General features: G+C 40.7%; 1 protein-coding gene across 1 annotated transcript in view; it reads right to left on the bottom strand.

Moving 5' to 3' along the window:
- PODXL2 (podocalyxin like 2) overlaps nt 1-16,619 on the bottom strand; it is a 58,142-nt gene that overhangs the window by 1,421 nt on the left and 40,102 nt on the right. Inside the window, exons 3-6 of the mRNA XM_032211474.1 lie at nt 14,814-15,694; nt 12,046-12,120; nt 5,456-5,612; nt 3,107-3,168 (exon numbers count right to left, since the gene is read on the bottom strand). Of these exons, the coding sequence (XP_032067365.1) occupies nt 3,107-3,168; nt 5,456-5,612; nt 12,046-12,120; nt 14,814-15,694 (1,175 nt within the window). The remainder of the gene's footprint in view (nt 1-3,106; nt 3,169-5,455; nt 5,613-12,045; nt 12,121-14,813; nt 15,695-16,619) is intronic.

A 16,619-nucleotide genomic window follows, 5' to 3' on the forward strand; every position in this document is an offset into this window, starting at 1 on the left:
TGAAAATAAATCAATGAAATTTTATTTGTTTCCATTTTAAACATTTACATTGTTAAGATATAACTGTTTGACTTTGGGAGATTGCCTCCAAGACTGTAAAACCATTGAATCATCTCCTCCAAAACTGAAGAAAGGGCTCTGATTGTGGAAGACAAACATTCAGCAATAGAGTTCCCTCCTAGACACCCAATATTAGCAATATCAGTTAGACTTATATATACACCGCTCCGTAGTGCTTTACAGCCAGTCGTGAGAATGGCTGATGGTCGGATTCAGAAAGATCTCCTGTATGGAGAATTAGTGTAGGGAAAGCGCCCCAGAGAGAGACCACATCTGCGATACAAGGATATCTGCAATAGAGATCTAAAGGCCTTAGGAATGGACATTAACAGCTGGGAAAGCTTGACCTCTAATCGTTCAGCTTGAAGGCTAAGGACGCAGCATGGCTTTCTCCAATTCGAAGAGACACTTGTTTGGCAGGCTGAGGCAAAGGGGCAGTCCCAGAGAAATCTGGGGGCTAGGCAGGGAACAGAATGTATCTGCCCTCAGCGTGGAAGGGATTGCCACTGCCCAATTGGTCTTTTTAGCCACACCAAATGCTGCCTTAGCACCTCTTTCCAGAGCATGATACCGTAGTCTTTTGCTTTACAGCATTCTCTGAGTGATTTACAGAATCAGCATATTGCCCACAATAATCTGGGTCTCGGAAGGATGGGAGGCTGAATCAACCTTCAGCGGGTCAGGTTTGAACTCCTGGCAGTGGAATGCAGAGTCGTCCTGCAACACTGCATTCTAACTACTGCGGCACCACAGCTCACGGTATTACTCTCTTTGAATTATTGTTGAATATTCATTCTGAATATTTATTATGAACTCTCATCCTGGGTATCATGGGATGCTCTCTTCTACATATTCATTTGAACCCAATTTGTGTGTTTTATACCAAGGCTATTGTTAAGCAAAGAGGTTTAAACCTCAGCTTGTAGAGATTCTTGAGGAATGGGTATTTGGCAGTATCACTGGGCCAGAAGAATTGGCAGTGTGATTTTATTGCAGGTATGCTGCTAGAGAGGCATGTACTGTACTTCATGACAAGGCCATTGTTTCCTTCTGGATTTTGTTACAACAATGGCAAGTAAACATTTAGAGCAGGGGTATCAAACTTGATTTCACTGAGGACTGCAGCAGGGTTGTGTTTGACCTCAGGGGCCTGTGGTGGTCGTGGCCAACTTGATGACACTCGTGTTGGGGGGCCCTGTGGGGTCCCAAGTGCTCTGCCAGCAAAAACAGGCTCCCAAGCTCTGTTTCTGGCTGCAACGGCTTCCTGCAACCCTCTGCAAATGAAACTAGAGCTTGGGAGGACCACGATGGCCTCCTGCAATTCTTTGCTAGTGGAAACGGAGCTCGGGAAAGTCGTGTACCGCCCTGTGAGCTCTGTTTTTACTGGCAGAGGCACTGCAGGCTGGTCTTTCATTGTTTCCAGGGCAGCCCTGCGTACCAGATCTAAGCACCCCACGGGCCAAATCTGGCCCACAGGCCTTGAGTTTGACACCCCTGATTTAGAGACTCAGCCCTTTCAAGTGAGGTCACAATCAAATCACCATTTCTTGAACGTTTTCAAGGTTCAAGGAAGTTAGTTGCTTAGTGAGATCATCTTCCTGGTTTTTTTTTAAAATTTCAACAGAACTCTAGAAATAAATTATGTAAAGTAGCTTGGATTATATCTGTTCTGCCATCCATATACTCAATTAATTCCCCAAAAGAAAATGGAATGGGACCAAGTTTGTTGTGATGGGAGAAGCTGGCAGAAAAAAAAGACTGAATTGGAAAATGACACTTTGGGGGGGGGGGGACTAAAGGAAAAGGAAGCATCTTAAGATGTTCCATTCCTAAGCCTTCCTGATCACAAGGCTATAATCAAACGCTCAGGAGGGATTCCATAAATCATCTCTGTTTTTTCTATTTGTTTCACTGGTATACTCATATGAGCTCAATTGAAAGGTCATTTCCAGTACACAGATTTTATTCCAAGTGACAATCAGCAGAAACGACATGTCATATTTAAATTCACAGCACAACTAATTGGACTTGGGAAAAATGAATTTGTCCGTATAAGGGGAACTTTCAGACAGCTTATATTACTATAATTGGAGGGAACTGTGCAGCTAATTCGATTTCTTTCTCTTTAGTTGAGTTTTGGTGAACATAACTGAAAAAAATGGATAATCATTACTAAATTTTCATGCCCAAGGCAAAATAATCATGTAATGAAAATGTCACTTGGAAGTAGCCAATGAATTCATGAATATTACAGTATATATTTATGGATAGAAACTTTTGGATATAATACTACTCATCAATGTATGTTTTGTGATGAAATGTTTAACCAATGAGACAAATCTGCTCTGTCTTATTTTAAAATATATTGAGAGGCAGGTTTTGAGGAACTAGGGTTATCGCCCCTTGTACATCAAAAGGCCATTGATATTGCTCAAATTCCAATGAGAACAATGTGCAAAGCCCTCTGATTTTCATGTTGTCCCTTCCAAACTTTCTAGATTCTGGGTACAAAAACAAACTTCCATAAGGAAATTCAGCACATATCACATTTGGGTAGAGAATGAGAAGGCCAAAGCAATGTTTAGCCCATGTGGATTTCCTACAGACAGATCAGAAAAGTTCAATAACTGGAAGCAACCTCAATTCTATGCATACAATGAGCAAGAATGAGATATAAGCTTAATTTATATATTCATTTTTATATCAAATTTTGAAACCATCTCCATCACATATCAACTCTAGATAAAAAGTTATCAGGCTGTACAGTATCTGCTGGTAGGTCCAGTCAATTGTAATTGGTCAGATAAGCAGAACCAATCTGGTAGTTCTTCAACAAGACCATACTAGATCTCAGGAAATTGGGATACAATGCAAGAATGCAAACCCACAGGATCACTCACAGCTAATGAAAACTGACATCTAATGGCAATGTAATCAGTAACCAACAGGCAGAAAAGACGAGACTACTGTGCATGCTTACAGGGGAAAATCAGTTCAATTACCCTATACAGCCTAGCTTCTCCTATAGAAGAAAATAAGGTCTTACCTCAGCTAAGCTTTTCTGCACATCGCCTAATGCCAAGAGGACATCATTTGTTGGAACAACCCCTAGGAGATGAAATGTATCAGATTTTTAAAAATGAATTAATTTAAGGTACTCTTCTTCCACTTGCTTTCTTGAGTAGAGAAAGATGCCTATATGAAAGCATTATTTCCTCTTTAATACTATAATTGAGAACACTTATTTTCAATGTAGAGCACTAAATATGCTTTAGAATTCAGAAACAATGTTCACATCAGGGCTGTGGTTCTACCTGGATAGAAAAATCGTACGTTACAAGCATCCCACAGTCACTATTATGAGAACCGGTGGGGTCTGCAATTGCTGTGAAATATTGATGTGTAATATAGTGACTTCATCATGTCAATTCTATAGTTGTATATTTGTGTCCCATCATCTGAAAATTGTTGCATTTGGGGCTGACATTGCCTGATATGTCTTGTTTTTTGCGCCCTCCCCATTAATCATGGATACGCAATCATAAGAATGAATAATTTGTAAACATTCTGTAGGCCACTTATTGCAAGCTGACCTCTGCAATAAAACTGCTTGAAATAACCAACCATTTGCCACTTTCACATTAAACGATTGACAAAAAGATGTTACATCTTTCTAGAATTTGTTTTTATCCATTCACTGTTTCCGTGAATAAGATGTAGATCTTTTAATTTTGGGTGGCGTAGCAAGAAAAAGCAAGAACCAACAACATATTTCAACCCTAGAGATAAACTGTTCTGTGCAAGAGCATCAGTACTGTGAACCAAAAATAAATAGACCACAGTTCAAACTGGATAAAAGCAATCACTGCTGGCATGCGAGCCCTGATTGGCCAGCTTGGACCCAAACCATATGTGTATATATGTGCTTATATGAGCACAAACATACTTATTGTCTTCGCATGCTGCCACTATATCTCACGGTAACATTGAGTGGTATTTTTGAAGTACCGTAGTATCACTATTAGGAAGGTGAAGGACGTGTTTTCCAGTCTAGAGAGAAATATAAGATCTCAAAAAAAAAAAAAAAAAAAACACCCACTTCAGACTAAGTCATGGATTCTCCATGATTGGGACAGAGTTTGTAAATCCAACTCAAAATTTTACATACATAGAAAATTACATCCCAAACCAGCTCAGACGTTAAGATGTAGTCATCAAGGAATGTCTTAGAAATGCTTCACCAACACAGACATGTACAAGAATATGATGGGAGGAAAGTAGGATGGCAATGATTTATATAATAACTGAAGAAGTTTGAAGAAATATAACAAGTTTCTAATGCAAAACAGCAGAAGGAACCTTGTAAAAGATTAAAAAGGGGGAAATAGTTTGAAAAATGACAGCCAGAATAATATACTGATTCATGAAGCTCACTTGTAGTCCCTGAAAGTCCCACAGAGCCTTTCCAAAAACAACCACTGCACTGAAATTTTAATTTAATTTAATTGAAAATACATGTGGAATCATTATAAAGTAAATAAGATTTAGGTGCTTATCCTTCTCAGCTATTTGTCCTACAGCATGACTCCTGATATAACATCCAAAATATAATCATAGTTCACGTCTCTGTTATATGGATGATCCGACAAAGCTAGGCAGAGTGAGATCTCACTAGTACTTGGATGACAGGGAAGCCGGGACTTTTATGTACAGCTAGTCTAGGAAGTTTAAAAATATTCTAGAAGAAGACCTCTACCTCCACAAACCTTTTCTGTGTTGTTGCCATGAAAATTACATGGACAAGACTATAAAGTTGGCAGAAACTGAGCTCAGTTTGAGGGAGACTTTATCTATACCTTAGGGCATTTACTGAACAAATAGTGAAATGCAGGATCTAATCCGGTTTGGTCACTGGGACCAGAGGTTTAGTATTCCAAACTTTCGGACTTGTGCTGGAGCCCATCTTCAGGGAACTTCTTTCTTTCCAGCAGAACTAACTTTCTGCTAGAAAGAAGTTCCCTGAAGATGGGCTCCAGTACAAGTCTGAAAGTTCAGACTAAACCTCTGGTCCCAAAGTGACCAAACCAGATCAGATCCTGCATCATATTATGCATCGTATTATGTATCATATTATGATGCAGGATCCAATCTGGTTTAGTCACTGGGACCAGAGGTTTAGTTTGGTCACTCGGACCCTAGTATATTAGTCACTGGGACCCTAATATATTAAGGCAGGTATATTTGCTTACTTTTGTGAAATAGTAAATTCCTGTTGAAATGATGTCTAATGATGAGACAAGATGCTTTAACAGCATGAGAGATACTTGTACAGGGAAAAGACTGGAATAATCATAGTAAGGGGCAGATACCCTTTATTTTTTTACCAAAATCTTACCATGTTCTCCTGCCAGGGTCATCAACAGATGTTTGTCATTCTCATTAGGTTTGCTTAAGGAGATCAACCATTGCCCCTGCAATCCATTGTCATATCTGGAGAAGGCATCCTCCATCAGGGCCAGCAATCGGATACCTCTTTCCACTCGGAACTCTTCCTATAGCAAAAAATAATAATAATAATTTTTTAGTCCCCTAAGTAAAAGCAAACAGATTTCCTGAATACACACTTTCTCATCCAAATACAGTATTTCCAAGAAAAAGAGATCTAAAAGCCAAGATTTTGAAAGACATCCATTTCCATTTTACTACATCAACTTTATTGTTTCAAAATGTGTGTTCATGTATTCCCTAGTAGTTCCATCCTAACTGCTACCATTCTTCAATTTTGACATTTTTCTGGCTGCAACAAATAGTCCAAACCAGCTGTAGTTTATGTAAGCACACAAAAACAATTAAATTCATTTTTATTATCTGGTCATATAACCTGGGGATCAAGATGATTGGGAAAGTGTCATTTAAAATTCAGGGAGGAACAAAAATATATGTTCTTTTTTTAAGTATCCTGAAACCTCACTTCTTGATCGGTTTCAAATGTGGATAAAATGCAAGATTACTAGGCTGGAGGTGCTGAAGGTAACACATAAGGATCTGACAAGATGTTGCCTTGATTGAAGATAAAGGAACATATCTACCTACCTACACCACTATTGCAATCTTTGGAAGAAAGAAAAAACATACAATATTGCTAATTTTTTTAAAGAGCAAGAGCCTAATGATTTGTACCCAGATTCAAGTCAAACAGATATTGGTCCTGTTCTTCTAAGATCTTGCTCATCAATTGGCAATGCCATCCCCACATCTATGCTGTCTCAGTTGCTGTGCCAACTCAAAGGCCACTCTAGTTATTAATATGTGCTAACATTTCTGGTTGCTATGGGAACCTCAAATGCTTGGGGCTGAATGGGGAAAGATCAGCCAGACCTGAGTCACAAGGACTCACCAGAACCTCAGCTCACAAGGCAAAGCTTATGAACAGCAGAAGACAAAAATCTGGGATAGCAAAGCAAGACAGCTCCCCCTCCCCCTAAAGGAAAGGAAATTAGGAGAGCAGCTTTAGTAGTAAGCAATCCCTGGCCCACACCAGTAGAACTATTGCAGACGTGATAGGTGTCCCTCCATCACCACAGACTGAGCAGTGAGAGCCTTTTGGGGAGCAGAGAAAAATGTGTTTGTTCCTGAGAGAAAAATAACATTTCCATTGATTTGACTGAACAGAAAAATACCATCCCCTTTCTATAGACCTTGATGAATAAACAGCCAGTGCATCTTTCTTGCACTCTCTTTTCCATTTATGTAATTCAGAAATGTCAGTATAAATAATGTAACACAAAGAGAGCTCAGAGAACTATCTTTCATCATGATATGAAGTAAAAGACTACATGCTTGTTCAACCGGAGCTGATAACCTTTAAAAATTAATGAAAATGCCTACAATTTCTTTTACCATGATGAGTATATGTGATAAAAGAAAAGTTACATTCTATCCAGTTACTCAAAGCAGAAGCACTCCACTCCTTTAAATATTTTTGAATCATACTGTATTGGCAGAAAAGATTGGATCCAAAGCATGATCTCTTCATGCATTGTGCAGTCATCCTGTTTTGGGTTTTAGCTGGCAAGACCAGATTTATTTCATGATGTCATATGCAATTTCTTATTTCCTTGAATGTTTCTGACATACATCTTTTAAAAGCTAATGTACATGTTTATTTTTTATTGGTCTTTGAACATTGAAACATCCCAATATCTCATTAAGCCTTCATTTGGATATAAATGGTGCCATTTTGCCTTCCTAAAGATCAGAAATGCACTGGTAGTACCGTGTTTCCCCAAAAACAAGATATGGTCTTATTTTCTTTTTACCCACAAAATATGGCTTGGGCCTTATTATCAGGGGAGGGTTTATTGTTTTGGGGTTGCCGGATGGTTGCTCTCTTGCGAGCGGGCTCCCAAAGAGCCGGGCACAGCCTCAGGGGCGAATGGCTGTGTTGCACTGTCGCAGCAGTGTAACACAACAGCCATGAGGTGACCACGCTCCCAAGCAGCCACCCAGCAAACCCCCTTTCCAGCCGGGCACAGTGCCATTCACTGACCTAGGGGTATCACCAAGCCGCGTTAGCACCTGTTCGCCGCCGCCTGGCTCTCACGGATTGGCTCCTTCGAAATGCCAGTGAATGGCGCTCTGCATGGCTGGAGAGGGGGGTGGCGTGAGCAGCTGTTCCACTCCCACTTGCACGCCTCCCAGCCTCATGATGCCCTGGCCCAGCTCTCCCTGCAGAGTCAGAGTACCTCCGCTGCCGCCACCGCCATCCCAGCATGGCTTTTTCGGCAGCTTACCAACTGAGTTTTCCAGCAGTGGCTGCTCTGGGTGTATGCTCTATGGTTGTGAGTCAGCTGTCGGCAGAGCATACTCCCAGAGTGTACAACCACAGAGCGTACGCCCAGAGCGGCCACTGCTGGAAGACTCAGTTTGGAACTCTGTTTGGAAGCTGCCGAAAAAGCCATGCTGGGATAGTGGCGGCGGCGGCAGCGGAGGTGCTCTGGCTCTGCGGGGAGAGCTGGTCCAGGGCATCGTGAGGCTGGGAGGCATGCAAGTGGGAGCAGAACAGCCGCTCGCGCTTCTCCAGCCATGCAGAGCGCCATTTGTTAGGTTAGATTATATTCCTAACACTATTCACTGGCATTTCGAATGCGCCAAGATGCGAGAGCCGGGTGGTGGCGAACAGGCGCTCACACGGTTTGGTGATAGCCCTAGGTCAGTGAATGGCACTGTGCCCAGCTGGAAAGAGAGTTTGCAGGGTGGCTGCTGTGCCCGGTTCTTTGGGAAGAGAGCAGTCGCTCAGCAACCCTCCTCTTCAGCTAGGCACAGTGCTGCTAACCAGCCTAGTGGTATCCCGAAGGCACCAAGCAACGTGATCACCTTTGCGTCCCTCCCCCCGGTTCCCACAGCTTGGCAACTTCGGGATACCGCTAGGTTGGTGAGCGGCAGTCTACCTGGGCTGAGGTGGGGGGGGTTGTCCATGGGGGCTTATTTGCGGGGGAGGGCTTATATTTCTGCCCACCAGAAAAATGTCACATGGCCTTATTATCAGGAAATGTCATATTTTGGGGGAAACACAGTATATCCAATATGCCTGTAAAATAAGAACAACTTAGCAGTGCTAGTAAAAAATCCATACAGGTCTAATGTTTTTAATGCGTTTCTTTGGTTATTTTAAAGAGATACAAAATGGTTGAAGGACTGTGGGAATACCCATTAGCAAGACAATGATCAGATAAATGTGTGGCTTAAATCCATTTCAAGAAATGAATTTGAGGAAGCATCTCAGACAATTCACACATAGATAAGGTGAGGGAGAAAAGATGCACATGCAGATTTGCAAGATTCTGTTAACCATTGCTATTTCAATAAAATATGTTTTAGGCCAACTCGGCATTGGTTTCTTAATCTGGTCTACCTTATAGGGCTCAGGTGTACCTCTTTCCTTTAGCTGCATGAAATTCTATACAATTTTTATTTTTTGATGTAAAGGTTCAGAATATAATGCAGAATTAAATAAGCATCTATTGTATTACTGCATAAATGTCATACCTGCGTCATACTTCTTGGTCCAGTTCAAGATGCTGGTTTTAATGTCTAAAGAGAGAGGGATTGCCTCTCCTCAATTTTATCTACCCATAAATTTCCCTACCCATGTCTGCTAGGGAACTATACACGGCAGGTACCAGGAGGTGGGACTTCTGTGCTTTGGGAATATTCTGTATCCCTTCCCCCAAAGTGAGGTTAGTTCTATCCAATGTTTCAGAAGTCCCTCAACACCTGGCTATGTCATTAGGCTGGGGTCCTAGGGGACCAGTGACATTCTATTATTATTATCATCTATACATATTATTGTGTTTGCTGTGTCTTATGGATTTTTTGTATGATAATGATGACTGCTTTATATATTTATTGCTTTAATTGATGAATGCTGCTTAGAGTCACTTCATGTGAGATAAATGGCTATATAAATTTTTATAAATAAACAAATACTTCATCCTTTGTAGAGTAGGATGCTTGTTTGCATCCTCACCCCTATTAACCTTGAGAGACAGATATTCCATCCCTTGCATCTGTGACCCACTCCTGCTGGGTTACAAACAGAGCAATACAATACATGTTCAGCATGAGCAGATTTCTCCTTCATCACAGATACAATTATCCCTCCATGACTTATGTATACTGAAGAACTTCTAATTTTTTTCTTGTTCAATCACCATCATTTGATTATTAAACCTTTTGAACTGAATCTTTTTTACTCAAGCCATCCAAAACCATAAAAAATATCTCCCTCACTTGTCAACAATTCAAACTCCATGAAATACTAAATACTGAAATGGCTGGCTCGCCGGTCTAAATAATGTCTGGAAATTTGCTCGATAGCTAGCATATCAATTGATGAGAGAAAATAACATGTTGCGTTTTCTAGGTCCTGCTATGCTGTGCTGCTGTCAGAAAAGAAAAGAAAACTCAATTTTCCTCCTTCCTGTTCTTTATATTAAGAAACAGAAAACATTTTGTCCTATTATATGCTTTACCTAAGAAACTAGGACAAGGAAACAGCTTCTGCCAATGGAAACTGCCTATTTAACCTGCCTGTTTCCAAACTGGACGAAAAATATAACTTTAAAGCCTACAGTGTCAATTACCAAAACTGCAGGTAGTTTTCCATTCTATCAGCAAGCTTCTCATCAAGTTCTAATCTATATAGCTATCTGAATTCCATGTCTGGGTGTCACCTCTCTTCTGAAAAATAGCAGAAGGCGACTTACAAAATGAATTTCATTTAATGCGAGGGGACATTTAATCCACCACAATAGTCTGAATCTCTCTCCTGAATCAGATTCAGAGATCCTCCCATCCTACATCTTATTGAGGACCCTGATCATTTTTGGTTTTGTGTCCTTGGAATAATCCAGGCTCAGATAAGCAAGAGGATGGAACTGGACTTCTACTATTCCTTAGTTTTACTAATCAACTCATTCAAAGCATACACACAAAGACATGTAGATAACATACACAGCTTTTCCCATTCACTTTCACACAGCATCATGTTTTGTAATCCTACCATAAAAAGTAATATTGTGGGCCTATTCAAAATAAAGTATCTATTGGCAATTTATACTATAAGTGTGGGAAAAGGATGATTTAATAGCAGCATCTTAGTTAAGGGTATTTTAGCACAGAAATAATATATAAAAACTTTCTACAAACTTATTTATGTGCGCATATTGTTTAAGAAATATTACACCCATGGTTTGTTAAAATGCTTCAATATCTACAGTAATGGAATACCATATATGAATATATGATATTAATAAATAAATACATTTAATATAATGTAAATATATGATATTAATAATAAATTCATCCAATGTAGGATGAAACATATTTTAAATGAACATTCAAAATATTGTTCTGGATGATGAAATAGCATTTTACTACTTGATGGAGATAACAAATCACTTTCATTAAGCATTATTGAAAGGGAGAGGAAGTTTAGTTTAGTTTAGTTTAGTTTAGTTTATTTGGATTTATAGGCCGCCCTTTTCCCTGAGGGGACTCAGGGCGGCTTACAATCATTAGGGGGGGGGGGTGAAATTCAAAACAAACAATATGTGCACAAAATAAATAAAGTAATAAAAACACAACTTGCATTCAACATTCACACTCGGGTGGGGCAAATCGAAGACTTATCCCCAGGCCTGTTGGGGTAGCCAGGTCTTAAGGGCTGCGCGGAAGGCCTGGACGGTGGTGAGGGTGCGTATCTCGACGGGGAGGTCGTTCCACAGGGTGGGAGCTGCAACAGAAAAGGCTCTCCTCCGTGTAGTCGCCAGTCGGCATTGACTGGCAGATGGGATTCGGAGGAGGCCCAGTCTGTGCGATCTTATCGGTCGGAGGGAGGTAATCGGCAGAAGGCGGTCTCTCAAGTACTCAGATCCACTACCATGAAGGGCTTTAAAGGTGGTCAACAGGACCCTGAAGCGCACCCGGAGATCAACAGGTAGCCAGTGCAGCTCACGGAGGATGGGTGTTATGTGGGCGAACCGTGGTGCGCCCACTATCACTCGCGCGGCCGCATTCTGGACTAACTGCAGCCGCCGGATGCACTTCAAGGGCAGCCCCATGTAGAGCACATTGCAGTATTCCAGCCTAGAGATCACAAGGGCTCGAGTGACTGTTGTGAGAGCCTCCCGATTCAGGTAGGGTCGTAACTGGCGGACCAGGCGAACCTGGGCAAATGCCCCCCTGGTCACAGCCGACAGATGATGGTCGAAGGTCAGCTGTGGATCCAGGAGGACTCCTAAGTTACGAACCCTATCTGAGGGGTATAGAATTTGACCCCCCAGCCTGATAGGTGGAACATTAGCCAAATTGTTGGGAGGGAAGCACAACAGCCACTCGGTCTTGTCCGGGTTGAGTATCAGTTTGTTAGCACTCATCCAGTCGTAGATGACAGAGACTTAAATATAGAAGCAAGTGACTCACACAATCAATGTTATCTGACATGTTCAGGATGATGTAGTTTTTGCCTGCCAGGTTGCTCCAATCCTTACAGATAATCTACAAAACAAAATCAATGAAGACATCTCTGAGTTAACATGGAAATATTTTGGGAAGCAGCATTTTTTTAAAAAAATGAATATGAAGTTTTATCCCAAATCAGACAACCAATTGTTTTATTTGTTATTTTACACTCCATCTGGTTAGCATTTTTTAAAGATCTGATGCTGATATTCAAAGAGATACAGTAGGTGACTCTGAGAATAGGGGCCACTGTGGCTCCAAAGTGCTCAAGAAACTTAAAAAGGGATCAATAACAGAGGTGTGTAAAATTCAAACTAAATTTTGGCCCATTGTAAGGGAAAATTATCTCCAGGGGCCACATTGTATTTGAAGTCCAAGAAAATTACATCTACAGACTGGCATACACAATATAATCAGAGAAGATATTCAGCCAGTTTTGATTGGTTATGATGAACCAGTAGCAGAAATTTTGAGTAGTTTGGAGAACTGGCAAATACCACTTCTGACTAGCCCCGCTCCCATCTATTCGCTGCATCCCAAGTCCCAGCTGATCGGAGTCCCAGCTGATCAGCTGGGTCTTCTTCTGTTGCCCTGCACAGGAGAACAGAGCTTGAAAGAGGGTTAGTGGGGTGGGGAGGGAATGGGGATTTTACAGTATCTTTCCCCCAGGAGTGGGGAGGGAATGGGAATTTTGCAGAATCCTTCTGCTGCCTGCCCACCAAGCCACCCCATGCCTACCAAGCCAAACCCACAGAACCACTACTAATTTTTTTTGAATCCCACCACTGATATAGGTGTTCAAAGTTTTGTTTGAGCACTGACAAACAAGCACAATGTAGTAATACGGCAGTCAATCTGTATACAAATGAAAAATGAACTGAGTTAAACACCTGAAAAAAAAAACATTGGGGTGAAATCTCAGCAAACGGACTATATAATAGCTAGTTGGCACAATACTTTCTGGAGGGTGAAACACTTCTATTCCAGTACCGTATAAATAATATAGTACGTATGGATATATTCCTGTATGCTCTGTAACACTTTTTGGGAACTAAATCCAATGTGTTGCCTACTCAGTTGTCCTAGGTGTGTGTGTGTGTGTGTTTGTGTGTGTGTGTGTGTGTGTGTGTGTGTGTGTGTGTGTGTGTGTACAGTATATACAGTATATACAGTATATACAGTATATACAGTATATACAGTATATACAGTATATACAGTATATACAGTATATACAGTATATACAGTATATACAGTATATACAGTATATACAGTATATACAATACACTGTGTAAGAAATTATTTGAATCTTTAAAAATATAAATCTAACCAAAAGGACAGCAGAAGAATGAACACAATTACAGCTGGTCTTCCTAGTATCACAATTCCAATTTTAAATATAGAAAGAAATTAAAATATTTCAAATATTTTGAGAATCAGTTCATTTAATTTAAAAATTAATAAATTAAATGGATCAATTAAGACAATAAACCTATTTTAAAAATCTCAAAAACTGGCAATTTTTGCTCCTATATAATGAAGCAAAACACGTTCAATTGTATGACAATAGTTGACATGCCTACAGAAGTCTTACTCTTAAAGAATTTTAAGAATTCTAGAATTATTGGTTCATGATTTTAAGCAGAAATGCTAAGCTATCATTACTAGGTTATTTAGAATAGAATAGAATAGAATAGAATAGAATAGAATAGAACAGAACAGAACAGAATAAAATAGAACAGAACAGAATAGAACAGAATAGAACAGAATAGAACAGAATAGAATAGAATTCTTTATTGGCCAAGTGTGATTGGACACACAAGAAATTTGTCTTTGGTGCAAGATGGCACACAAAGCCATGTTGCCCCCACCCCCCAATGTAACATCTTTAGGATTGATTAATATGATTAGGGGACTGGAGGCTAAAACATATAAAGAACAGTTGCTGGAATTCGGTATGTCTAGTTTGATGAAAAGAAGAATTAGGGGTCACATGATAACAGTGTTCCAATATCTCAGGGGTTGCCACAAAGAAGAGGGAGTCAAGCTATTCTCCAAGATACCTGAGGGCAGGACAAGAAGCAATGGGTGGAAACTAATCAAGGACAGAAGCAACCTAGAACTAAGGAGAAATTTCCTGATAGAACAATTAACCAGTGGATCAACTTGCCTCCAGAACTTGTGAATTCTCCAATACTGGAAGTTTTAAAGAAGAGTTTGGGCAATCATTTGTCTGAAGTGTGTATGGTTTCCTGCTAAGCAGGGGATTGGACTATAAGACCTCCAAGGTCCCTTCCAACTCTGTTATTGTATTCTATTCTCAGACAAATGTTTGTTTTACTGATAGGGAGGGCTATTATAACACTTGCAGTATACTGATTTTAACATTTGTTTTATTCATATTATCATATATACCACCTTGAGAGGGTTTGGGCCTGAAAGATAACCTGGAAATTAAATATCAGTTAGTTTTAAGCCGCTTTATAGGAGAAATGTTACAGCTTTTTAAAATAGAATTTTGATCCTGTACATCTGTGGCACTTTAGTACTATGGTTTTGGTTCATGCTTGTATTGGTTATGAAAATAACCACCTGTGAAGAAATTAATAGGCAAGTCACACTGGATGAAGAATGTAAATAAAACCATGTTAAATGGTTTGTTTCTCTGACTTTAACAGGGTTTTCTAAGTTTAAATATCTATCACCCAATCGCCCACACATGATTTTCTTACCTGTGTCAAACTCCAGGGAACTCCTGAGGCAAGCAGGAGATCTCTGTTTTGTGCTGTAAAACTCTTTTCCACTGCAGCAGTTGTGATGATTGGCAGTTTTTCATCCTGGCTATTCTGATTAGCAGTTGGAGTTGGGACTCGTCCACTGGTCCAGTCCCAAAAATGGTCCAAAGAGCTGGTATCCGATAGGCTGTTAGGAGTCCTGGAAACAGTCTCAGTTACTTGGAAATTGTCCTCATGAGAGCCTACTAGATCTTCTCCTGTCAGCTCCATCTCAGCTGCAACTGTTCCTGACACAGGTTTTGGAATCTCCTCCTGTGTTGTGGCTTTCCCTTCTGGTAGATCATCTTCTACTGCAGCTACGGTTGCTAACTGTCCCCCTGCTATTTCTATCGCAGCCTCTGAGCTCTCTTGGATAATCTTGGGAGGAAGTTCTGAGACCAATTGGGGGTCTGTAGTAGTCTCAGTTGAAAAGATGGGAGACAAGGGCAGGAGACTGGGTCCCATGCTGCTTCCCAAGTCAAATCCTGAAGAAGAATACTCATGCGCAGATTCTTTCCCATGCTTGTTTGTAGCTGCTTCAGTTACTGGACCCATTCTGCTGGCCATGGTGGAAAACAGGATAGAATATAAAGAATCCTCTTTAGGTGCTTCAGAAAAAGTGGTTTTTGACATTTGGCTGCTTTGAGTCATTCCCTTTGACTGGTTGATAGGAAGCAATCCTTCCTCCTCGTCCTCCAGAACTCTGGTGGAAGGGGCTTCGGAGTCTGGATCAAGAGAGTCAGAGATGGGATTAAACATGGGTTCTCCTTGGGGGTCTTTCGCTTGTGTTCCATTTTCTTTGGGCAAAGCTTTTTGAGAAGCAAGTGGAAAACTGTAATCTGAAAATAAACAGAGGAGGTTTCCTTAAACCACATAGCAGAAATTCCACAAACAGCCCCACTTAAAAAATTGTATCTGGAAAAAATTAAGTAGCTTCTGCTTTTTCATGACACTGCAGGAAGACAATTCATTCAGTCTAACTCAGGAGTAGTCCTGGAAATTGGAATATCCCCTGCTCCATTTATTTCTAAGAAAAAGGTCAAGATACCTAACGTGTTATTTTATCCTGTGTTCTGTTTAACCTCCGTTTCTCCTTCTGCCTCTCAAAATACTCCAGCAATTTCCCCCTAGCTCCTTCTGGCAAGCCTTTCCTATGCAATTCCATCTCAGTCAATTTTCTAAAATGCCTCTTTTGATCTATAGCGCTAGACACTATTCACAAATCAAACCTTTGCAAGTGATGTGTGCATGCACATTTTATTTAATCCACACTAGGCACATACCCTTGCTGTAATATTTTGTCCTATCTCATATACTCGCTAGGATAGGGCAAAGCATTCTCTACTTATAATACAAAACATACTGATCATATTATTTAAAGCAGGGGTAAAGTTCAGCAGCTTCTGACAGGTTCTGGAGAACTGGTAGCGGAAATTTTGAGTAGTTCAGAGGACCGGCAGATACCACCTCTGGCTGGCCCCAGAGTGGGGAGGGAATGGAGATTTTTCAGTATCCTTCTCCTGCCATGCCCATCAAGCCACGCTCACAGAAGGAGGGTGGAGAGGGTGAGAGAGAAGAGGAGGAGAAGGAAGGGAGGGAATGGATTAGGGAGTGATAGGGTTAGGGTTAGATGGAGGGGGAGGGGAAGTAGGTGTAGAGGGGTATGAGAGAAGGAAGAATGAAAGTTGGAGGGGGATGAAAGAGGGTGTATGGTGGGCTAAGGCGGTATATTGGGTTTGTATTGTAGGGGGCATTTTCTATAAA

This window comes from Thamnophis elegans, chromosome 2, assembly GCF_009769535.1.
Source record: "Thamnophis elegans isolate rThaEle1 chromosome 2, rThaEle1.pri, whole genome shotgun sequence".
Classification (NCBI taxonomy): Eukaryota; Metazoa; Chordata; class Lepidosauria; order Squamata; family Colubridae; genus Thamnophis; species Thamnophis elegans.